This window comes from Nuphar pumila, chromosome 1 (assembly GCF_984573655.1).
Source record: "Nuphar pumila chromosome 1, dmNupPumi1.hap1.1, whole genome shotgun sequence".
NCBI lineage: Eukaryota > Viridiplantae > Streptophyta > Magnoliopsida > Nymphaeales > Nymphaeaceae > Nuphar > Nuphar pumila.
This window is the reverse complement of record NC_143249.1, coordinates 173,775,157-173,801,404: the sequence shown is the minus strand read 5'-3', so window position 1 is coordinate 173,801,404 and position 26,248 is coordinate 173,775,157. Positions and strand designations below refer to the sequence as shown.

At 37.3% G+C, this 26,248-nt stretch overlaps 1 protein-coding gene across 1 annotated transcript; it reads left to right on the top strand.

Moving 5' to 3' along the window:
- Positions 1 to 22,593: 22,593 nt before the first annotated feature.
- On the top strand, positions 22,594 to 23,577 carry LOC149851312 (adenylate isopentenyltransferase 5, chloroplastic-like). Its single transcript, XM_090008176.1, has one exon. It carries the CDS (start codon positions 22,594 to 22,596, stop codon positions 23,575 to 23,577), a length of 984 nt encoding a protein of 327 aa, XP_089864302.1.
- Positions 23,578 to 26,248: the final 2,671 nt, after the last annotated feature.

Here is a 26,248-nt window from a genome sequence, read left to right as displayed (position 1 = left end):
CACACCACTCCCGGGTAAAGTGGCGGATTCTACCTAAAACCGTGGCCAGGAGAAGAACCTCAATATCGGGTTCAGGGGCAACAAAACGCACACAGAGTTTTTGTATCCTCACGGTTTCCCCTAAACCGCAATATCCAAGATTCCCACGCTAAAGCAGAGACATCAAGGAGAAAGTGAATTACACTGTTCTTTATTTCCTTTTATCTGGTTATTAATTCATTTCCTTTTCCATTTGCAAATTTACATGCAGAATTAATAATATAAGCTTGCACATCAGCATGCTAAGCTTTTCACGGGACCACAACCCGTGACAACATAGAACAATGCAGTAAAATAATATCACATTTGATTTGTTGCAATGCACCAAAAATAACTAAAATAGAGAACAACTGGTTCTCGAGGCTCACCCAGCCCCTTATGATCCAATTGACCATCAATGCCTTCATAAGCAAAAATCATCAAGAGTATGTCACTTATGCATTCTTATCACACACTTTTCAATGCACATTCTTCTGCGACCAAAATCAATAATATTTTAATACATGAGCACGAGTTTCCACACCAACAATGCAATGCATACTTTCATTCATTGCACAATCCCTGCCAAATGCATGATTTCATTAATGAATTATTTCAGTTAAACATACGAACACTCATGCTATTTTGATCTTGCAAAAACACCTAAATTTCGTATATGTACCTGCACAAGTAAGCCTGCTTTCAACAACAATTTTAAATAAGTATCACACAACAAGTTCATTCACATAAGGAAAAGCACCCCTTTTGTGTGCATATGATTAAGCTCAATACACTTAACATAATCTGAAATATTTGCAGGCATAGCCTAACCAATTCATTTTTCATAAACAGAGAATTTGGGTCTGTCCAATACCAAACTGCATATATTTTATATATATATATATATATATATATATATATATATATATATATATGTTTTTAAAAGGGAGACTGCTCCAGCACCCAGCTGACAAACAGTCGGCTGGGACTCGTCTCCAGCCCAGCCGACTCGGTCGGCTGAGCTTGGCAGTCACCGTACACGCCCAGCTGGGCCAGTGAGCACCCTGCTAAGGCCTAGCAGAATGCTGCCCAGCTTGCACCAGTCCAACCGGGCTGGACTAGGCCTGACAGGGCCTGGCATGCCCCAACCGACCCACTCGGCTGGGCTGCCAGGTGTCCAGCTGGTACGAAGATGGGTCTGGTTCAGCCTGACCATCATCCATCCTATGATGTTCAAGGAAGGATTTAAGTTAACAACGAATAAGTATGAACCATACAGAAAAAAAAATGCTATATGTCTAGAGAAATAATGCAACTTAGCCTTTGACATTAATGTACAAAACAAATTCAAGAAACAAATTAGAAAAATATGAGACAACCACATAAAACAGGAAATAACCATGCCAATCGAATAAAATAAACATGTAGAGATAAATTCCTGACTCAAACAAAATAAAAGATTATGAATAACATAAACTGGGAATATGCACTATAAAACCGATGGGAAATAAGTATCAGTGCCAGGTCAGTCCTGCACAATAGATCAACCCATTTGTTTCCAAAACTGCTACTTTTTAATATGTGATCTAAAACGAGGTGCTCCAATGACATTCATCATGACCAATCATGCACACCTGACACGAAACTATGACAACTGTTGTGGGTACACTTCATAGCCCCACAGGCTTGCATAGGCCTTTGCATCCAGACTTTTTCTACAAGTACTCTAAAGGGGATAAACATACCACTCAACACCAATGTTCTCAACTGAAAGCACATAAACATACTATATCTCAAATCCTAAAAAGAAATATTGCCCATATGTCAAGATAGATAATACTCATGCAGTTAATTTTTTTCACTAAGTGGACGGTGAGTCTCATTCATATTTGAAAATTTTATGCATAAACTGAAACAGACTCAAATGTGCCTAGAAAATGCCTTGTGTAAAATGTCTGCCAAAGGCTGCCAAGCGTACCAGACGATTGGCTGGCCTGGCATGCCTGTTAGACCTGCAATAGGCCTGCCCTTGGTTGGCCTGGCAGGGCCGACAGCTGCTCCAACCGAGCCCAGCTCGGTTGGGCTGCCAGGCACCCTACTGCGGCCAACAGCCCACATTAAAATATGTTTTTTTTTTTTTGACAGCATACCAAATTTCCTAAAAAGTTTCAGAACAGCATGTATGCTCACATAACTCAAGTATACACATATTTACAAAGTTCATAGCCATGTCATGAAATAAAATATCAGTCATAAACATACGTTCACCAAAGTTTTTTTTTTTGGCCTTATTTCCAGATTTACATGTCTTACTAATCCACAACATGGGTTCTTCAAAGAAAATTAACATCACCATAGGCTCACACATGACAATCCCAATTTTGCACAGATAAAAATTCTGTTTTACTATAAGAATGCATTCATATGTACGTTGTTTCAAATAACCTAAAACAAAAGACCATGAAACACATGGATTTCATCAATGGATTGTAGAGTAAATGCTTAGATTTACTCACCCACATAGTTCTACACTAAAATACTTCATGGAAATCGAATCCATGTTCGTTTTCCTCATTTAACCCAAAAGAAAACCCGTACCTTTTTCGCTGGTTTTCCGGCGATTTTACCGGCGATCGGAAACTGTAGGCGCGTCCCTTGCGGCTGCTGTGACAGGGGTACCCACCGTGGCTGCGGTGGGTGTTGTTTTCCGGCGACCTCCACCTCCCCAGAACGTGCCCACACAGTCCGAAAGAGAGAGGGACGAGGGAAGAGGGAAGAGAGAAAGAGAGAGACGCGGGAAGAGAGAAACGAGGGAGACGAGGGAGAGACCCCCTCTCCCTTCCCTTTTATTGGCTGATCCCCCCCTTTCCATGCCGAGATTGGTGGGGATCGGTTACGCCAGCCGACCCCCCCTTCCTTCCTTCCTCTTTAGAAACAGCAGAATCGTGCCCTAGGCACGATTCTTGCTCTTCCCCAATTTTTAAAAAGGCTGCAGCCCGATATAGGGTTTTAAAAACCCTATCGGGTTATGGATCCGGGTCGGGTCCGACCCGGGTCCAAGAGTTCACTTTTTTTTTTACTTACCTACTAAGGGGGAGGCGCGGCCCGGGTCCGGGACTGAGACCCGAGATCCTATCACTATCAGGGCCAATGGATCCTTTGCCGATTTGGGTCTGTGAATTGGATCCATGACTTACTCGAAAAGGTGGATCCACAGGTTGGATCCAACTGTGGATCCCTGCACTAACCTTTTATTTTTTTTTTATTTCTTTTTATCTACATATATGATATTAACTATATATATATATTCCCCCTTATGGGTCCTGGATCCGAAATACGGATCCTTAGGCCCATTCGCACATTTCGCATTATTTTATAAATGAAAATTCATGAAAATTTCTGGTTATTACACTTACAAGTCAATTGATACAACTCCCAAGTCAGTCCTCTGTTGGTTCATCTCCTGTAATGTAATATGTCCAATCCAATTTTCTGAACACAACCGTATTTTTAATGGAAACTCAAAGTGAATAGGATGCATTACTCTTTCACTCTTCATTGCCTCTTTGGAACTTGTAGCAAACTGTTGCTTGATAGCTTATCTATATCCCATCATGAACCCAATTCATTTGTTGTATTCAATCTCATCTCCACCAGGTCTCCAGTTGTTTCTAAAAAATAATGAGAAAATCCTTTGATTGGTCTTTTACATTCCTTGTTACACTCACACAAGGAGAGGGTTTGGGTGCTAGCTAACCCTTTCCTAACTATCGGACCACACGACCCACAATTTATTGCTCAACCTGGTTCATGTTGTGTATCTATATGTTCTTTTCGAAGAGCTCTCTTATAAGACTGACTATGTCCCAGTCCTTATCTTTCTAATCTCCATAGGGCCTCTACATGACCTATAGAATGTAGTTTCAACACTTAGGATACATGATATATGGCCGTAAGCATACACTAAATAGTTTCTTATGCTATATATATACTCACTTAACCCTCGATAAGATCATGTAAGAGTCCAAAGAAATGTCCTACGTCCCTTGTTCATGACATGCAACATCTTCATAATGTTTGTCACTGACCATTCTTGTGGTGAGATGTACCTTCCTTCTTCACCACCTCCTCCTCAACTGATATTACTCAAATTGCCATGCATGAAAACCTATGCATTTCATCATGTATGCATGGTCGCATGATAAGAAGGTGGTCTCATATCCAAACTTGTTAATTCAATGAGTTGTCAACATAGTTTACCACCTACTCACAGCAGATTAATAAAAGTTCAAGGACCACATAAACAAAACAAAAATGCAGTCATAGTCACCTATTATACTTGCAACACTACCAACAACTAAGTCATTTTTTTTTTGCCTTTAGTCTTCAATTGAGAGAGGTTTGCATATAAGTGTGCAAGTGCAACTGCCTCAAAAGCGTAGTAACTGACCTTGTCCAAATTAAATAAAAATCTAATGTATGCTGCATTAATATTTTTTTATTGTTGTCGATGAACATGCAATTTTCTCAGAAATAGAGCAAGAATGCCATTAACTCTATTTCTTCACTTACATGACCTTCAACTATTGATTTCCTATGTGTGGTTGTACCCTTTTCCATAACTCTTAGAATGTTTTATCTCTCCCTCAACCATGATAGAATCACAGTGAGCTCAAATACAGGAAATTGGAAGGTGTTGGTTGCTGGATTTCACATATGGGCAATCGTATCTACTAGAGGATGGGTGATCCTCCATGACTTAACACTTAAAATCTTTCTAAAATGTATGGCATCCAATCAATCATTTTGATTCTCAATCTGAGGTTGGTACCACTGGTGGACACTAATCCAATAGAACCGATGTATCAATGCTTCTGGTTTCTACCATGATCATAGTAATGCATTTACCAGTCATGCATATTGCAAAGTTAATTCACTCATAAATCATTGATAAGCATACAAAAAGCACACAACTTGTCCATGAACACATTTCCTTGAACTAGAAGGCATCTATTCCATTCTTCCATCCTTATGTGCACTTGTGTGCATTAAAGTTTTCTCTTGTTGAGAAGAGGCACCAACCACTATTTCCTTAAATTTAGGAGTAACATAGACTTCTCTAGTGACCTCAACCATGTCTTCATCAGAAGCTCCATCATACACTTATTCTTGTTCGGCCCTCCTTTGACATGGCCCCTCTACATTCTCCAACAACTTAGAAGCACAACATGTGTGTCCACTTCCTACCATATGGAGACAATCAAGGCTCACATTCGTTGAGGCCTCACACACACCTTAGAAGCTTTAACTAAGCTACTATCTCTCCTCTCCTTGGAACCTTCTCTTATGGGAGTAAATTTTTTTGTGCCTGATCTTAGAACTCTTGGCATTTGTTTAGAGTAGCTACATTTTTTATGTAGTATATTAGACACCCATGCTTGTGGCCATGAAATAGCTAGTCTTTCACCCCATTGAGCCAATTCCATATGAATATCAACATATGATTAATTAGCCAATCGTTTAATAATTTTTTGCAGAATAGGAGACACAACCTGCAAATAAAAAATGTATTTGCAATGCTAATTCGTTTGAATGTTCACTCATGAAGAACATTAAATGTAAAAACAACTGCAAAATTATTACTTGGCTTCCAGATGCATTAGATGGAGCAATCGAGGTTTTCATTAAACTCTTCTTTCCGGCGAACATCTTTCCAATGGTCATCTGAGCCTTTTCCTCAATTCTTGAACCAACCAAGGTTAGGGAACCCGGGTTAAAGGGTGTCACCGTGGAAGGCGCAATGCAAGAAATGATGATTCATATTTTATTCAAACAATATCTATTAAAAAAATATATGGATGATGTGCTTATCGGCCAAAAACCTTACCAATGATGTGCTGTCGTAATGTTAAAAGAGGGATAAATGCCATGTAGGAATGCCAATGGCCCCTTGCGCAGCAATGCTGATGATAGGGATTGGGAAAATCAACATTGGTGATCAGACTGGGGAATGAGACCAAAGCCCCAATGGTGTTAAGAACGATCCAATGATTTTGCTATCTTTCTATTAAATACCAACATCTAAGACTAATAGATGTAGATCACCTTAGATACACGTTTAATAGCTGCTAACCTCCTATGAATGAGTGAGTAAATATAGAACGATCTACTAATTATGCTAACTTCCTATTAAATACCAATATTTGAGACTAATAGATGTAGATCACCTCAACTACACTTTTAATAGCTGCTAACCTCTTGTGAATGAATGTGTGAATTCACAACAATCCAATGTTTTCACTAACCTCCTATTAAATACCAACATTCAAGACTAATAGATGCAGAACACTTCAAGGGTGCTGAAACAAACTACAAATCTTATAGAGGAGATGCACACAAAATATACTTTGACCTCCAAACATCCACTAGTATTCCTCGTAAAAATGTGAATCCACTTTGGGTAGGAGATACACAATATTTTTTTTTGTGACTGTCGCAAGTCTGTGCAAAACACTTGTGAAGGGTAAAATGATCCAACAAAAGTAAAAAACTCGGTGTTTTTGGTTAGTCAGAGAATTTTGGTGAATTAGTAGGTATTTACAAGAATACACCAAATTTTATGGATAGTATGGTTATTTTTTATAAAAGATTCTAGTGTTCTCCTTCTCAATGATATCCTCTTAAGCTCCATTTTTTCTCTCACATTCATTGAGGGAATGAACAAGGGAAGGAAGGATACTCAAGGAAGGCTGGGGCAAATGGATGTGTATAAACAAAAGCTATCTAAGAAGTTGTTTGTGTATAAGGAAAAGGTGTCTAAGTTGTGGGGATGCACATGCTTATCTAGAAAAGTTGTCATGATATGTGTAAGGGCATTAATCTCATCAATGGACGAAAGGGACAGACGATGGTGCATGGAAGAGGATGTGGCCGATAGTGGTGGGTATCATGGATCGATGAGAGGGGGCGATGTTGATGGGTGTTATCATGGTATGACATGCATCTATAATGTATGTATATGGGATGCATGAAAGAGGAATCATAAGTCGGCCATACCACATGTTACCACTCCAACTACAAACTAAACATCGACTAACCCTAACAATGTCGATGCCATATTTTATCAACCCAACCACAAACTGAACATCAAGTAACCCTAACAATGCCGATGCCACATTTTCCAATCCCAACCATAAACTAACCAAGCACTAGTACATAACACTCTCGATGCCACATGTTCCAAGGCTAGCCATAAACTAGTTGCTGACCACACATGTCTCAACCACTAAAGACAACACAAAAGAACCTGTAGATCAAACATGGCTCAAATCCAGACCCAACCCCAAAAAATCTCATAGCCAAACATGACATAGCAACCCGAGATCCACAAACAAACCATGGCTCCTCCTTGAAAGTCTAGACCCTATTGTGTGTGTGCCCATATGTTTCAATAACCCAAGTCTTACAATTCTTTCAAAGTCTTTAGAAAATGGTTGGCCACTTGGAAATATTTAATCTAGATAAGTTTGATAAAAACTTTCAAGAGAGGAGGTTAAAGTGTGTTGGAAAAGAAAGTCTTAGGATTTTATATGCTTGACGCTCTCATTTTCAGGCGTAGATGGCCAATGAGTCTTGCTCATTTGAAAGTTTCTAGAGTCTCAATCTTTGTGAGATTAAATTGGCAGCTATTGAAGCATAAGATTATACATGCACTTCTATGACTAGTTGCTTCAAAATTTGAGGGTCAAACAAAGAATTTATTTTAGTTAAGAAGAGCAAGCTTATTTATTTTATGATGACTTTGATGAGGGGCAAAAACTAGAAAGTAAAGTTAGATCAACATTGGCAAAGAATCAAATTGTTGTTGAGTCATGCAAGTTGCACACATTAATTTTGCACCCACTCTTCTCATGTTTGCAACACTTTTCAAGGTAAAAATCCAATCATGTGATAATTTTTTTCTCAATACTCACTTTCAAAATTTTTAGTAAGGGGCAACACCTTTTTCTTTTAAAAAAAAGCATTATTTTTAGAATTAGTTCATCGTTTACATAGAATTTCATAAGTCATATCATGAAATTAAGCATTATGTCATGCACCCTTGTCAGTTATAAATATCATATTTGGCTTGTCATTTGTTTGTGAGAAAGTTCTTTAGCATCATAATTTGATTATCACATCAATAACATTCATATTGCAGTCAATCATTCAGGTTGTCTCATTTGACCCATAGTTGATCCTGCAACAAGATTTGAATTAATTTTTTTTATAATCTTTTGTTGATTTTATCCAAATTGATTTTTTTACAATGCATGAATCATTGTCATAGCTTTTGCAAGAAGTGTCATTTTCAGCCAATTAAAAAAAATGTCTTTGTCTTACTGTATTTTGTTTTGCTTATTTTATCTTGAGACCGATGGTTGATCGTTGACAAGACCTCCCACCTTAAACAATTACATATTATGTTGGGGATGCCCTCTTATAAAACAAGATTACTGTCGTCTTAAGGGTTGGTGGTCGACAAGACCCTCCTATTTTGAATGACTGATCATTAAGCCGAAAACTGAGAAATGTCTAGAAATACATTTTGTCAACATAATCAATTTTTGTCAAAGTTGTCGATATTGACTTCAAGCAAGCTATGGTCAAGTACCTTTCATATTATTTTCTCAAAAAGTTGATCTTTCATGGGTGAAAAAATTAGTCTTATGAACTTGCTTCATGATCATCTTGATTATTTAACATGGGTTTAATGAAAGCATTTTATCATGCATCATCATGTCATGTCATATGCATTTTTTGCATGTTACTAAACAATTTTCTTGCAGTTGACAAAAGTTCTAATGATACTTCAAAATGCTAACAACATATTGAGATTTAACTGCTAATGACAATTCATGTGTCATTAGTATTTTACTAACAACATGTGGATTGTTATTAGCAAAACTACCTAAAAGAGACCCCACATGTTAACTTGTTTTGGACATAACTTTCTATCTTAATATCCATTCGAGGTGATTTTTGATGCATTAGAAAGCTAACATCCTCTAATTTAATTCATATTTTAAGTAAATGACTAAATTAAATTATTTTGATGGTAAAAATGCACTAAAAGTGGGTCTTAACTAAAAATAAGACTTTTACTAAACAAGTCACTTTGTTTTTGTCATAATTTTCTAGTCAAATGTCGTATAAATCTAATTTTTAGCTTATTAGAAAACTAAGATCCTTTCGTTTGATTTATCTTTTGGACCAAAATATTGTGGATGCCATTTTGAAGGTCAGAAATAAAGTTAAAGGTAGTATAACTTTAAAATATATAAAAAACACTGGACTTTGTCATATGACTTCTAACATGAAATGACTCGGTCAAAATTAAGGTATCTACAAATGTCTTTTTTTGTTATCGAGCATGCAAAGCTCAGTCAATAATAAAAAGTAGACACTAGTTTTGGAAGCCAAAAAAGTTTGTTCTGACATTGTACTTTTTGAAAGTCTTATAAAAGACAATGACATTGATAACAAGTGTGTTGTAGCTAAAGGCATGTATGTAGCTTAACATAAGGGTCTCTTTATGATGTTTGTCTATATAGATCAAGAGGTCGTGCCAAATGAGATTTGTCCAAAGACTAAGCTAATACATTGTTTCACACGAGGGCTTTCCCTGAAACTCAATATGATGAGCGAAAAGTCTTTATTGAGTGATGTTAGACAGAAGACAAAACAAATACCTTATCGTTTGGGATCACATAAAAAATGGCTGACATGTATTTCAAAAGATAGAGGCTTATTTGAAAAGATAAACAAAGGCAATCTTTCGAAAAAAAAAACATTGAGATAACACAAAGACATCTGAAATAACATTAATTGGTCCAAATACACTTTTTTAAATGGTTTATGCACTTGTCAAATGGGTTTTTGGATTGTTGTATTAATCTGTAGGATAACCTATGATCCTAATGTGATACTTTTTAATGGCACATGGATTGTCATTAGGAGATGCCACATGTCGTTAACAACATGTGTTGTTAGCAGCTCTTTTGATTCAAATCTTATCTTTATCTCACAAAACCATGATATAAGATCTACCCTAATGCTAGGACCCCTAAATACATATCTAGCTTACCTAATCTCTAGATTTAGGCTAAAAAAACACTTGACCAATAAGAAAAGCCCTTTCAAACTTAGGACAATAGGATCCTGCCAACTCATCCTTGGGCGGATATGGATCAACAAATATCATATTTGTAGGAATTGTGACCAAATTTGCTAGAAAAGTTATAAATTGGGGTCTACCCCACCAGTATTACAGTATATGAAGTATGAGATCTAGACATAACTACACTTTATTTAATTATCTGCACTAGACCTAATACCTCTAGCCTAGCTAAGCCAACTTAGCCTAGCATAGGAACCAAATCTTTTATCTCATCCACCTCTGGTGCTCACACCTAACTATAGTACTGCCCGAGTTTCACCACGCTGGTTACTTTTAGGTTCTATCCATTAACAACACATCACTGCTCATGACTTGAACCAGTTAGAAGTCATTCAGGAAAAAAACCTTTACAAAGAACCGATGAATACTAGGGATGGCAGAAATTGCCATGAGGAAGGTAAGAAGCTTGTTTTAAACAACTTTTTTTATGCTTATGAAACCTTATAATGACACTTCTCAAAAATGAAAAATTTGTTTTTCTAAATGTGAAATCAAACTTTCTTGATGTTGAAAATACACTTAACATTAGAACTTTACTTTTTTAATTATATTTTTATTATCAGACCTAATGGGCAGCGCCGTTTGGAAAATGAGGTGCGGAGGGGCCCCGCTGAGCATTCAATGGGGCTCAGCTCTTGTGGAAGATGAGTTGAGGTGGCTCTGGCGATTGGAGGCACATGTAGGTGACTCCGGTGAGGCTCCGACGGACATGGGAGAGGCTCAAAAGGCTGCGGATGGAGAGGTGTGAGGGTTGAAGTCGAGCGCAAAGGAGAGGGCGCAATGGGAAAGGTGCTTAAAAATTTATATATGTGACAGCATGGCCGTTGGATTTAAGTGAGATCCATCGACTCAAAAGGTTTCAATAAGGGCTAGTTGGAGGGGCGTTAGGCAACTACTACCTTCTCTCTCTCTTTCTATATATATATATATATGATTGCTATTTGGGTAAGAAAGTTAAAAGATGTGTTTGAATAAAAATGCAAAACCTTATTTAGTTTTTCATATCATTTTCTATTTGTTTCAACTGTTGCTTATTACTTGTTTTCTATTATGCTGTTTTGTTTGCATGAAGGAATGGAGAAACCATGTAAGAGACCTGGTCATGCTGGACTATGTTTTGCATGCCTACAATTGCTTGTGCAAGAGGGTGATGCCCGTGGGATTTGAACATAGATTACTCGTTTAGTGGCTTAGGCCCCAGGCCACTACGCTAACCCTTTGGGGCTTTTACACTTTCTTATGCTTCACACCATAGTTGTATAGAAACTCTATTCTGCCCTGTATATCTTGTTTAAGGAGTACAAGTACTCGGTGTTGGTATGAAACTAGCTTGAGGAAGGCCAAGAAGCTTTTTTCTAAATGCATATGAAACTGATCCCTAAGAATTAAGAAACTGATTCCTTGTACATGTGAAACCAGTACCAAACCAGGTTTCATTTATGCTATGTCACACGAACGATTCACTTAGCATGTGTATCCCGTATTGACATGATACAACACTCACATGCTTCACGGACAGGACACATGTCATGGACATAGTCAAACAAATTTACACAGTCAAGATTGTATCATTATTTTTATTTATTTTCTTTTATGATATTATTTACTTATTTTATATTCACTTGAATTTCTTTCTTTTAAAATGTGCCATGAATTACATTACATTTTAATTTTAATTTACTTTAACCTATTTGATATTCCTAATTATAGCCATATAAATATCTATGTGTGCGTACAACCGTGTTCTCGTGTACTAATTATTGAAAATCATCGAATAGTATCAAGTGAATCTGCATCGTATCTTGCTTTCACATCTATATCCATGTGACATAGCATTTATGATAATGACATTATATCCCTCTCAAATAAGGTAAAACATGGAATAATACGACCTCCACAGCCCCTTTTGAATAGTTTTTTTATATGTTGTTCTATCTTACTTCCATTGAAACAATCAAGAAGCTTTTATCACTTCCACTCAGGCTATGTGAGAGGTTAGTTGTTTATCTTCTATCTAAACCTGTTTTTTGTACTTTTTACATTAATCTCATGGTTGAGATTTGAGAAGACATACAAGATGTCATGTTCATGGTTGCATATGGTTTTCACAAGCGATAGAAAACTTTTACATCATCGATTATATTAGCTTGAGATTGTTCTATACTTTTCTTTATTTGGTTAATGTTTTAAAAACATTTTGCTTTTACATGCAGCTTGAGACATTGTCCCATTGTTATAGCTATACGATATTTTGATTTTTATAATTAGTGTTTTTGCTTTTGTTCTTAGCATTTCTTTTATCTCAATATTATAATATCATTAAATTCTTACAAGGTAAATGATGAGATCTAATTTTCAGAAATTCATGTCATTTTTGTTAGAAATTGGTACTATTATCAAGGAAACTGAGCACTAAATCCTCATATTAATGTGTACTAGATACACCCAAAATTTTTAGATACACGTTCTAATCAAAAGATACTCAAAACTATTGAGGGGCTTGCATACCCATACCCATACCCATACCTGTGCCTGTACTTGTACCCGTACACATATATGGAAACTATGCTTCACACATTTCTTTACCACTTGCTTCTCACACTCACTTCTTACTCTGGTAACTATGGAAAGAAGAACCATCTTCCCTTTCATTCCTTTCGAACACCCAGAAAAGTTAGCAAATGGTCCACTCAATGATTCAATCTGAAATATTAAAAGAAAAGTTTGCACTATTTTTTGAAGTCAATATAAATAAACATATTAATAAAATTTATGCAAAACAAATTACTATATAAGATGAAAGTAATAACAACAATAATGAAACAAGCACTCGCTTCACAACATCAAATTTCTACTGATTTATTTATTTATTTTATGATGAAGTTCTCTGCTGAAGTGGGTAAACTCCGGGTGGAGTCACTGGCACCCAAACCCTTATGGAGCCTACCAATGAAAGGTACTCACACACCCTGTGGGAGTTGAATCTGAGCACACATACTGAACCGGCATCATATAGCCGCCTTGCCTTGTGTGGTTTCTGTCGGGTCCGCATGGTAGTGACGTTTCATTGCTGCTCTGCATGGCGCTCCGGCAGGGCGTGATGCGATGATAGATGATGAGATACTGATCGACCTTAAATTTCATTGCTGCTCTGCATGGCGCTCCGGCAGGGCGTGATGCGATGATAGATGATGAGAGACTGATCGACCTTAGTAGCCTACCGGAGGATAGCTTGCTTCCAAGCGCTAGCGAAGGAACCAAGTTGAATCTGGGATGGAGTCAACACCTTCTTCCTAGAACTGCTACCACAAATTTATTGCTTGGTCATTCTTAAGATTTATGTTCTTGCAAGAATAAAGAACTTTTTTTGCTAAGCTTAGATTCATTCCAAGCTGTGTCTAACATACAAGAAGAGAAAATTCCATTCAATGACCCAAGGGTTTTGTCCTAGTTGGGATGGGGCCTAGACCGTTTGACAGGCAGTCTAGGTTCAAATTTCATGGGCGTCACCCCCCCTAAGCCGAAGCTTGGCGACTCTATGGGTTGAGGCGTAAGCCCTCGGAGTTTTATGCTGACATGCATGGACAAAGGCCGTTAGTACGGCAGGTCTCTATGCCTGGAGTGGTTTTTCCGATTAAAAAAATTTCCATTCGAGAAATTCATTGTGCCAATCAAGGGTCTTTTAATAAGTTTGAAAATGGTAGCTCAGTCAAACGAAATAGGTCAGATTCTTCTCATTATTTATAACACCCCAACGTACACAATATGGTTTATATTGGTGTGATAGAAAGGAAGAAATGACTGGATGATTTTGACCTAGCTAGAGATAATAAAGGGGAATACTCAAAAGTTACACCAAGATTAATAAATAAAATAAAATAAATAAATAAAAGTCATCATTATAAATTATTATCCCCATTAAGTGGTCTATGGTTTCATATATTCTCTCTCTCCCCCCCCCCCCCCCCCCACGCCCACTAGAGAATATATGAAACCATATCCCCATTAAGTGGTATTAGTTTCGCATGCTTGATGTGGCAATTTTGGCTCTCTTAGTTGACCAACAATCATTATAAATTATTAATTAAAGATGGCATTGATGGTTTAAAAAGATAGAACATGAATAGATGCAAAAGATGTGAAAGCCACAAATGCTAGTGATTCACTAATAAACAAATATAAGAAAACGAATAAAATACATAATCATGTCAAAAAGCAAGCATGAACCTAACAAGAGCCAAATCATCTTCATGCCATCCCATTTGATTTAATAAGGCTGGGAGTGCTCGAGGCATAAATCTAAAAATATGAAGTTCATCACACAGCTATTTCCCCCAATAAATAAGCCCACCCAAAGTTTCGATCCACTAGAGGAGACTTTTAAAGTTTAAATCTCTTCCTAGAAAACAAATCGCCCACAGAGATGACCATATATAAAACATAGACCAAAGGTTAGCTATAGGAAAGCCACTCTTCAACAAACACTCACATTAAATAAATAATAGAGTTTTTTTTCATAATTAACCCTTCCATACAAGGCAAACCCAAAACCATCCTCCCCTTATCTCACTTTCCAAATAACAACATTCTCTTTTTGCCAACCATGGCAAAACTTCTCCAGGTAACTGGATTTAACACAAATCTGTTCCACTCATCCCCTATGTCATCTCTATCTTCATACCCCTTCTTAGGATTTCATTGATGCAAGTTGTTTTGATCAAATCAGCCTCCACAGATGTGATTTTAATAAAGATTGACATTTAAATCACCAAAAAATGTCAATCTTTATTTTGACGATTCAAAAGTCAACTGTTGATAAAAAAATCATATTTTTTTTCGTTGAAAAAATACGATCCAACAGTTGATTCTTATTAAATCAATTATGTTAAATCCATCTGTAGGGCAAGATGTGATCAAAACAGCTCGCATCATAAGATTTAAGAGAGCTATGAAGATGCGGGATAACATAGGGGATGAGGAAACCAAACTCGATTTCAGATGAGGGAAGACACCTAACATTTTGAAATGTAAGGATGATTTTGGAAAAATCATCCACAAAGTGGCTATCTTCCACAAGGTGGGGATAAATATAAAAAAATCTCTAAAATAATACCAATAGGTACTGTATAAAATAAATTTCATAGAATTATTAATAATAAATTTGTCATATGTTCTTTTTTTCACAAACTTCCAAGAAATGAAGTAGTCGAGTTCCTAGTTGTAGGCCATAAAGCAAAAAATATTTTTAACAAATCATAGGCATTTGCTTTAATTGTTCAAATGCAATGAAAAAAGAAAACAAGCAACAATATTGAATACTTCGTAGCAGCATTATTATTGTTGACATTATCGGTGTTATTTCCATCATGGTGATAGTCGTTGCTGTCATAATTAGTTATGATTGTGATGATAATGACAATAACTTAGTAGTCATCTCATTTGCTTATCTTTCGGACAACTTCTATATTCTGATATGGGGGGCAAGTTGCAAAATGTGTATTCTCTATTTGCCCTACACCAATTTCTTTTTTTTTTTTTTTGGGGGGGGGAGAGAAAGGTTATTATGACTGAAAAGCACAAATTTAACTTTTTAACGTACAAAGTCATCACTAGAGCCACTAACTAGTATACTATACTATAACCCCACCATAATGTTTTATAAATATTTGAAAAAAATTATAAAAAGAATCAGAAATTTCTAGAGAGGATTATGATGATAGGCGAAGAAAGTAGTTCGAATGAAATAAATAATAGTAGACAAGGTCCAAAAAGACTACAAAGAGACCATGAAGCTAGACTTATAATTAGGTTCAAAAAGACTACAAAGAGAGCATGAAGCTAGTCTTATATTTGCTTGCTAACATATGATGAAAAGGGGCTCTAATCGCACGGTCACAAATAAAATAATGTTTTACGAGAAAAATTTACAAATACTTGCCTAGCTTTTTACATATTGACAAATACACATTCAACCTTTGAAATATTACAAATAACCATGGGTTTAAAAACTAATTCTCAAACGCCTGTCTGGCCTAATCCCCTTTAACCCAAGTCAGAATGTAGTTAATGTAAAAAGATTATAATGACCTTTCAATACGCCTTTCACCAGCCTCCTCTTCTCCCACGGTATAAACGAGGGTTTCTAACCTCAATGGCAGCATGGAATTTGCCACTACCAATGAAGATGGGCCACCAAGAACTCCCTGCCGGAGCTCCGCCACCGTGACCTTGCCTTTCCCCGGCGGGAATGGTTTTCCGCCCTCACTGGAAGGCCCAACTGAACTCTCTCTCTCTCTCTCTCTCTTAACGAAATCCAATTGAGCACTGAAACAAACCAATAATCTGTAGGAAGGCATGCAGTTTCACAAACTACAGTGAAAATCTCACACAATTGAGATCGTACCATTAGTTATCTCCTAACATCTTTGACCCCCAAATCATCATAGTGGAAATCACATAAAATCAAAATTAACCCATCAGTTCCTTCCTAAAATCTCCAAAAGTGTATCTTAAAAAAACGAGAAATATTTTTGATGGATTTCATCAGGACATGGATTTTCTCATTATATTTTTTGGATAAACCATTTTCAAACTTGAAACCCTCTAAACCATTGCAGAGAGAGAGAGAGAGAGAGAGAGAGAGAGAGAGAGAGAGAGAGAGAGAGAGAGAGAGAGAGAGAGCACAATTTTGGCTTGGCAAAGACCATATTTACAAATAAGAAATAGGGACGGAAAAGATGGTAAAAGATGGTATGAAGTAGGGTAAAAAGCAAAAGTGCAAAACTTGAAATATCATAAAGTACAGCAGCTGAAAAGCAAAAACTTCAACAATATATTAAGTCACGAACTCTTTTTTCTCTCTAACACACTCTTTCTACACCTCTCTACACTTTTCTACATTTTTAACATGAAGAGGTACCATATTTATAGAAGGCAAAAGCCCTTTACACGAAAATAGAAACCTAGGCTAAAAAGTAGGAAAGCTAACACACGTACACAGCCACTTCTCCCTACTAACAAAAAGCAATTCCTATTAACTAGGAAAACTAACATATCATGGGCTTTGAGTGCCCTTCAAGAAAATCGTGGGCATTGGATGCCCTACCCACTTCTTCTCCCTTGAGCACAAAAAACGGACGTGGACTTTGGATCCTCTTGCCCACGACCTTGAGCATTACCAACATTTCCCCCCTTAATGTGAAAGGCCTTGCACGCCTATGGATTCTCTAAACATCAAAAATTTTTTAGATGACAAGGCTTTTGTGAAGCCATCAACAACTTGATTATTTGTAAAGCAATGCTTCAGCACTACTTCACCTTTTTCCACTACATCCCTTATAAAATGATATCTAAGCTCAATGTGCTTTGTCCTACCATGAAAAGTAGGATTTTTAGCAATAGAAATTGTAGACTGATTATCACAATAGAGCTTAGTTGGGAGATTTTGCTCTACATGCAGATCCTTCATAACACGCCTCATCCAGATTGCTTGACAGCTAGCAGATGTAGCCGCAATATATTTCGCTTCTAAAGATGATAGCGCTATTGAATTTTGTTTCTTTGAACACCACGACACAATGCCTGAACCAAAACTGAAAGCAAACCCGCTTGTGCTTTTTCGATCATCCATTGAACCTACCCAATCACTGTCAGTAAATCCAATCAAATTAAAGTCAGTAACATGATTATAAAAAATTCCATAATTGATTGTTTCCCGTATATAGCGGAGAATTCTTTTCGATGCGCCTAGATGTTGCACAGATGGATTGTGCATAAACCTTGAGATCATACTGACTGAGAATACAATGTCTGGCCGAGTGTGAGTTAAATACATTAATCCACCGACCAAGCTTCTAAAACATCTTTCATTTCCTCTTGTCATTCCATCTTTTAAACTCAATTTTTCATTCACATTCATCGGAGTTTCACAAACTTTGCAATTCAACATCTTTGATTTTTTGAGCAGTTCCAAAGCATACTTTTCTTGAGACACGAAAATGCCTTCTTCAGATTGCACAACATGAAGACCAAGAAAAAAATATAGCATCCCCAAATCTGACATTTCAAATTCCTTCATCATACTATGTTTAAATTCTGCAATAAGCTTAAATGAAGAACCAGTGTAGATAATATCATCTACATAGACACTAACAATGAGCAATTCATTCCCATTTACTTTGACATAGAGTGTAGGTTCACTATCACTTCTTTGAAAACCATTTTGGTGGAAGAATTTATCAAGGCAACTATACCATGCACGTGAAGCTTGTTTTAGCCCGTATAAAGCCTTTTTTAACTTATAAACTTTTTCTTCCTTTCCTTTAACAACAAATCCAGGTGGTTGATCAACATACACGACCTCATTTAGAAAACCATTTAAAAATGCAGCCTTAACGTCAAATTGATAAAATTTCCATTTGAATTGAGCTGCAATCGCAAGAATCATTCTCACAGTTTCAAATCTTGCAACAAGTGCAAACGTTTCAGTAAAATCAATTCCATATTTTTGCACGAACCCTTTAGCAACTAACCTTGCCTTATATTTTTTAACATTTCCACCAGCATCATACTTGACTTTATAGACCCACTTTACTCCAATTGATTCCTTTCCAGGTGGCAAGTTGGAAAGCTCCCATGTGTCATTCTTCTTAATGACCTCCATTTCTTCTTTCATTGCATCTAACCATTTTTTATCTGCGCATGCTTCATCATATGATGATGGTTCTGGAACAACAAAAGCAAAATCACATTTATAAATATCCTCTAGAGACCGTACCTTTTTCGGAGGAGTGTCCACATCAAGTGTGGACTCAATATTTTCTGTGAATTCATCTCCCATTCTTGACGTTTCTGGAGATAATGCTTCAGTAGTATGATTTGATTGCGATACGACTTCATCAATTTGCAACTTCACGCTTTCATTGTTGGTCCATTCCCAACATGCTTTTTCATCAAAAATAACATCCCTTCTTATAATCAATTTTTTAGAAGAAGGATTATAAAGATGATATCCCTTAGTTTCATTACTATAACCAATAAAGATACACTTTTCACTTTTCTTATCTAACTTGGTTCTTTCTTAAGAGTCAATCAAAGCATATGCTATACTGCCAAATACCTTCAACATACTTACATTTGGCTTTCGATTCCACCAGGACTCATAAGGTGTTTTGTTTCGAACTACCTTTGTTGGAGAAATATTTAAGATATGTACTGCAGTGTTAACGGCTTCTGCCCAAAACTCATTTGGCACCTTCTTTTCACTTAGCATGCTGCGTGCCATTTCTACCACTGTACGATTTTTCCTTTCTGCCACTCCGTTTTGTTGTGGTGTCTTTCTTACTGTTAGTTGCCTGCGAATACCATGATCTTTGCAAAACAAACCAAACTCATCAGATAAAAATTCTCCTCCTCTATCTGTGCGCAATATTTTTATAGTTTTTCTTCTCTCATTTTCAACAAGGAACTTAAATTCCTTAAATCTATCAAATGCATGAGATTTATGAGAAAGAAAGTACACCCAACTCATTCTAGTAAAATCGTCAGTTAAAAGCAAAAAGTATTTGTTATTGTTTAATGAAGGAGTTCTCATGGGCCCACATATATCAGCATGAACTAATTCAAGAGGTTCCTTAGCTCTCCATGCTTTTTCAACTGGGAATGATAATTGATGTTGTTTACCAAAAACACACCCTTCACATATCTCATTTGTACAATTAATGGCTGGCAAACCAACCACCATATTTTTTTGATGCAAGAGTTTCAAACCATTAAAATAAAGATGCCCATACCTCAAATGCCACAATTTAGATTGATCAACAACATTTGCCATAAAGGCACAATCATCTATCTTGATCATTTCAAGTGGAAACATTTTATTTTGAACCATATCTATTTTGCAAGAACTATACCATTCTTGTTTTTAATCTCACAGAGGTCATTTTCAAATAAAAGAGTGTAACCCTTTTTAACCAATTGCTCTACACTCAATAAGTTCTGAGCCAAACCAGGAACATAATACACATCTTGAATGTATCGTTCATTACCTGATTTTGTCTTGATTGCAACTGTTCCTTTGCCATTGACGTCTACTTTATTGTTGTCCCCAAGCCACACATTCAACTTCACAGTCTCATCAATATTCTTAAAAAGACTTCTATCACCGGTCATATGATTACTGCAACCACTGTACACAAACCACATTTCACTTTTGCAACTGTTAGTATTCATGCTTGCAAGAAACAAATTTTCATTTTCATCTGCAAAATTTGCTTGTTGCTTTGCTTTTTCAAAACATCGGGCTTCAATATGACCAAATTTCTTACAAAAATGACATTGTTTCCCTCTAAAGAACAGATTTTGATTACCTTTTTCTGTTCCATCATTCCTTTGAGAAGAATCATAAAATCTTCCTTGACCTCTTCCATGTCCACGAAAGGATCCTCTAAAACTTCCTCGTCCTCGACCTCTGCCTTCACCCTTTTGATCAAACTGAGTATTCTTTTCTTTTGAAATTTCAACTTTCGATTGAAAGGCCTGTTCCAATGCCTTTTCTGAAGACCTGTTTATGCGATGCTCATGGGCTAAAAGAGACCCCATTAATTCATCAATAGAATACACAGATAAATCCTTGGACTCTTCAATTGCAATAACAACATAAACAAATTTAGAAGGTAAACACCTTAAAACTTTTTCTACTATTTTTTGATCATCTAAAATTTCACCAAAGGTCTTCATTTGATTTACAATAGTAGAGAGTCTAGAAAAGAAAGTTTGAATTGACTCACTGGTTTTCATAGAAAACGTTTCAAACTATCTTCTTAAGGTTTGAAGTTTAACCGTTGTGATCTTCTTATCACCATGAAATTTTTGCTTCAGAAGTTACCAGACTTCTTTTGACTTGGTAGCACCGGCAATAGTTGGAAAAATGGTTTCAGACACAGCCTGTTGTAGTACTAACAATGCCTTTGCATCTCTCTTTCGAGCTTCTTTGACATCGATTTTTTCTGCTGCCTTTGATCCTTCAACATCTGCATAGCCATTTTCAACCAACTCCCAGAGGTCTTGTGAGATAAAAAAAATCTTCATCTTAATATTCCAGAATTCATAATTTTCACCATTAAAAATTGGCACTAACGATTGTGACAAATTGAGAGAGTTAGAATTATTTGCCATACCAAACTTACTCAACAATTATCCTTCAAAAAAAATTTCGAATCTATAGGAACTCCTTGCTTCGACAATGCTCCTATTGCGTTTTTCTCGAACGCCCAGCTCTGATTCGAACCTGGCTCTGATACCAAGAATTGAGAGAAACGTAGGGTAAAAAGCAAAAGTGCAAAACTTGAAATATCACAAAGTACAACAGCTAAAAAGTAAAAACTTCAACAATATATTAAGTCACGAACTCCCTTTTCTCTCTAACACACTCTCTCTACACCTCTCTACACTTCTCTACATTTTTAACATGAAGAGGTACCATATTTATAGAGGGCAAAAGCCCTTTACACGAAAATAGAAACCTAGGCTAAAAAGTAGGAAAGCTAACACAGGTACACAACCATTTCTCCCTACTAACAAAAAGCAATTCCTATTAACTAGGAAAACTAACATATCGTGGGCTTTTGAGTGCCCTTCAAGAAAATCGTGTGCATTGGATGCCCTACCCACTTCTTCTCCCTTGAGCACAAAAAACGGACATGGGCTTTGGATCCTCTTGCCCACGACCTTGAGCATTACCAACACATCTTTCAGCATCAAAATAATAAAGCAGTCTTTTATCTTGAGCAATCTAATCTTTGACCATAGTTAAAAGGTTAGAGTTCAAGCGTGGTTTTGTGAATTATTTTCTGAACTTAACTTGGATGTAATTTGTAAAGTCTCAAAAGTTAATCGGGTCCTTGTAAATAACTTCAAAATAAGGCGGATCCTTGTAAAATTTTCTAAAGTAATAAATTATCTCTACTTCAATGGTCATTTTGTTTTGCGGAGAAAGGGAGTGAATTCTTTCTATAATTGGTTGAATGAACTCTCAAACCACTCAATGATTGTGTGTTTAAATCCGTGTGCCTCATGAAAATATACCCCCCTTCTCTCTCCCTCTCTATCTCTCTCTAACAGTTGCTAACCTGAATATATATGTTCAGGTTAGCAACTGCTAACATTACATTTTCAAAGGTTACCGCTTTTCTTAAAAAGAAATTGTAAAGTTTCCGGTTGTATTTTTTTCCCCCTATCTGAGAAGAGGTTTTCAGAGGCTTATATTACGTGCATGGTTCGACACCGTTTAGCTCTCCCAATCTCATTCCTTGTTGCCTACACTCTATTCTCAGTTCTTTGTTCTCGGCCAAGTTATTATGAAACTCACCCTCTTCAGTTGTAGGTTACCGCAGTTGGCGGTTGGCGTGAGAGAAAAAGATGGCATCTCCATGGAAACCGGTGACTTCCGACGCCAGAAAGACAAGGTGGTGGTGGTCATGGGAGCGACCGGGACCGGAAAGTCACGCCTCTCGATAGACCTGGCGAAGCATTTCCCCGCCGAGATCATCAATGCCGATAAAATGCAAGTGTACGAGGGCCTAGACATAGTGACCAACAAGGTCACGGTCCAGGAGCGGTCCGGCGTACCGCACCACCTTTTGGGTGTAATAGACCCGGAGACCGAGTTTTTGGCCTCGAACTTCCGAGCCCTTGCTTCTGCATCGATCGATGAAATCCTTTTCCGCGGGCACCTGCCGATCGTGGCCGGCGGCTCGAATTCTTACATCGAGGCGCTCGTTAGCCACGATGGGCAAAGGTCATGGCTGCAGTACGATTGCTGCTTCCTCTGGGTGGATGCATCCCTACCGGTTTTGCACAACTTTGTATCGGACCGAGTGGACCGCATGGTGCAGACTGGGCTGGTGGAAGAGGTGAGGAGGATGTTCCATCCCAAGGCTGACTACTCACTAGCACTTAGAAAGGCCATTGGGGTGCCAGAGCTGGACCAGTACCTAAGGGCACAAGCATATGGGGCCGATGCCCAGACCTTGGCTCGCTTGCTGGAGGCTGCAATTGATCAGATCAAGGCTAACACATGTAAACTCTCGTGCTGCCAATTGGGCAAGATCCATAAGCTGAGGGCCATCTATGAGTGGGACCTGCACCGGCTCGACGCCACCGAAGCATTGGTTGGCCATGGCCACACATCCCAGGACGCGTGGGAGCGTCATGTGATCAACCCAAGCGTGAGCATCGTGAGGAGGTTCCTTTCGAAGAACTTTATTGATTCATCTGCTGCTGCTAATGCTACTGCTATTGCTGCTGCTGGTGCGGTGGAAGCTGTGGCAACCATAGGCTAAGGCTGCTCAGCTTTTTGCCAAGTGTGGTGCTGGTCGCCGCACATCCACAGAGAGCTGGAGTATTCTGTAGGAAGGGCCCACCATGAACTTGCCAACTCAACGAGCCGGACAATGAATAAAAAGCATCTTTCAGGTGGAAAATTTTACATATTGGACCACGTGTTTGATCTTACTAATGATATATATATATATATATATATATATATATATATATATAGAGAGAGAGAGAGAGAGAGAGAGAGAGAGAGAGAGAGAGAGAGAGAGAGAGAGATTGTTGCATGGTGTACATGATATGGTGGCTATATATGCTTTCCTTTCAATAAAATGTAGGCTGTTTTTAATTTGTTGCTACTGCACGTTATTTTTGGTAGATTATGCCTCTCAAAAAAAAAAAGATTATGATCGACCCTACAAATTATATCAGCACTTGAAAGCGAAAAAAAAGAACATGTTTTTCTATTCTTTGGCACCAGTCGCTGCTCAAGCGCATGCAAGAGCATTTCTCAAAGGACCTCTTTTATCATTCTATTCTTTGTCAAAGTTTTGCATGCTTCACAACCCACTATTTGCTCTTGAAAAAGTATCCTTCCAATTCTTCAAAGTTCGTTTGGAGACCGCTGGACCGGTGAAAGCCATTGGACAAGGAGGTGCAATCATACATTTCGTCTTTCTTATGCTGGGGACCTTCCTGCACATCAACGTCCACATGCAAATTCTCATAGAAGTGGTTTGATAAATTCGTATTTCTTTATCCATTTCTATCCAAAATAGTGAGAAGAGCTTACTTTTGATAACCCCAAAGGCACTCATTGGTTGTGAAGGATGTGATAGTGACAAGGCTGATGTTGATTGAACGAGGACAACATTCTCTCTTCATTTGTGTTCCTACTGTCCATTAGAGAGAGAATACATAGAGAGATGAAATATGCTAAATAGCGTTTTAGGGTTTGTTTGATTCTGACCACACAGATGTGATCTCTTTTCTTGATTCTATAGAGATCAACTCTTGGCGTGCTCGATTCGGATACATGAGTGAGTTTTTATATGGTTCAAGAAATAATTGGTAAAAAATCTTTATAAATATTCTAGACTCTAAATAATATTTTTTTCATTTAAAACACATGATTCAAGTGTCAATACATAGTAAATCGATGATGCCGAACACATTTATGAGGTTGGAATCGCGAAAAGAGCATCAGAAAAAACCAAAAAAACTATTTAACATGTTTCAATTAATATATTTCATTTGCATCACTTTATATATGTGAGAGAGAATGAGCTATAGATGGAGCAAGTTCTATGCCATCATAGCTCATTCTCAAACGGCAACAATAGCTTATGCATCAGTCGTCATCAAGTGAGTATTTAAATGCATACATCCATTTTAAAAAAAGAAGCTTTTCAGCTAATGTTGATAAGGAAGAAACGCGTGGAATGAGATCACATGAAGACAACTTGCACCCAGAAAGAGCAGAAGTGGATGTTTCTCCAATCAGTTGCAACTGGCAAGAGTTATGAATCTGTCATCTTGTGGGAAACCAGGTTGACACGTTTTCACTTGAAAAATGGATCCCTGACCCCGGAGGTAAGCTTAGAAAGCAAGTCCTGGCAGCTGTCTGCTGTCACCTCTAAAGATGTGTAGTTTTCTCCCCCCAAGGATCTCTTCTTCCCTTAAGACCAAAACTACCCCTCATTATTGTGCAACCAGAAGCACCATAAAATGTAACTTGGCTTTTTTGTTCTATGGGAAAGCAGATCAGGTCATGCTGAACATGAGTTTTTTTTGCTCATGCCAACATCGTAGCCGTCTGTTTGCATTTTAGATGAATGCCACGTTGCATATAACTGTTCTGTTGACTTTTTAAAATTTTCAAAATACAAAACAGAGTGCCACGGTGTTGGCACCAACAAGACCTGATGGGAAGCACATCATCGACGTCTGTTTGCATTTTGGATGAATGCCATTTAGCATATAACTGTTTCGTTGACTTTTTAACTTTCAAAATACAAAACAGACAGCACGATGTTGGCATGACAAAAAAAGCTCATGTTCAGCATGACCTGATCTGCTTTTGACTTGATCTGCTTCCGTTCTATTGGGGGATTGTCGTCGCAAAATTTTTTCCTCTCTGTGTGAGAGAGAAATGATTCTGCGAGTCAAACTCAACCAAAGTTTGAAAATTACTCGCCTTCATTTTTTAAATTGTGGAAAAATTCTGTAGAATGAGACTCGCCTGTCGGTACAAGGTTCAACCGTTCCTGACGCCTTTATCAAGGGTAATTGAACCAAGAATCAAAAGTGTGCTTAGCTAGGCTCAAATATCAAAATCATGCTCTATTTCTTAAATGCATAGAGAATCAGGCATGTACTATGAAGTTCTTGAAAAATGCATATTTTGAAAAGATGATGTTTGCTTCTGATATTTGGAAAGTACTTGGGAAAGGAATTCATTGAAAATCATGGATCACATTGAAAATTACCTTTTGAATGAAAAATTGATTCTCAGAACAGTTGAAACTTTGAGAAAATCGATTTCTGAAATAATTTAATCATTCTTTTAAGAAAATCAATTTCTTATTGAAATAAATCAATGAAAGGCATATGGTCCTTTGAAATGCTTTAATGATGCGACTTAAATAATATGATTGAATGAATGCAACTTCAAATGAT

Excerpts from the sequence above, each read along its gene's own strand:
- LOC149851312 (XM_090008176.1), top strand. The coding sequence starts at position 22,594 with ATGAAACTCACCCTCTTCAGTTGTAGGTTACCGCAGTTGGCGGTTGGC.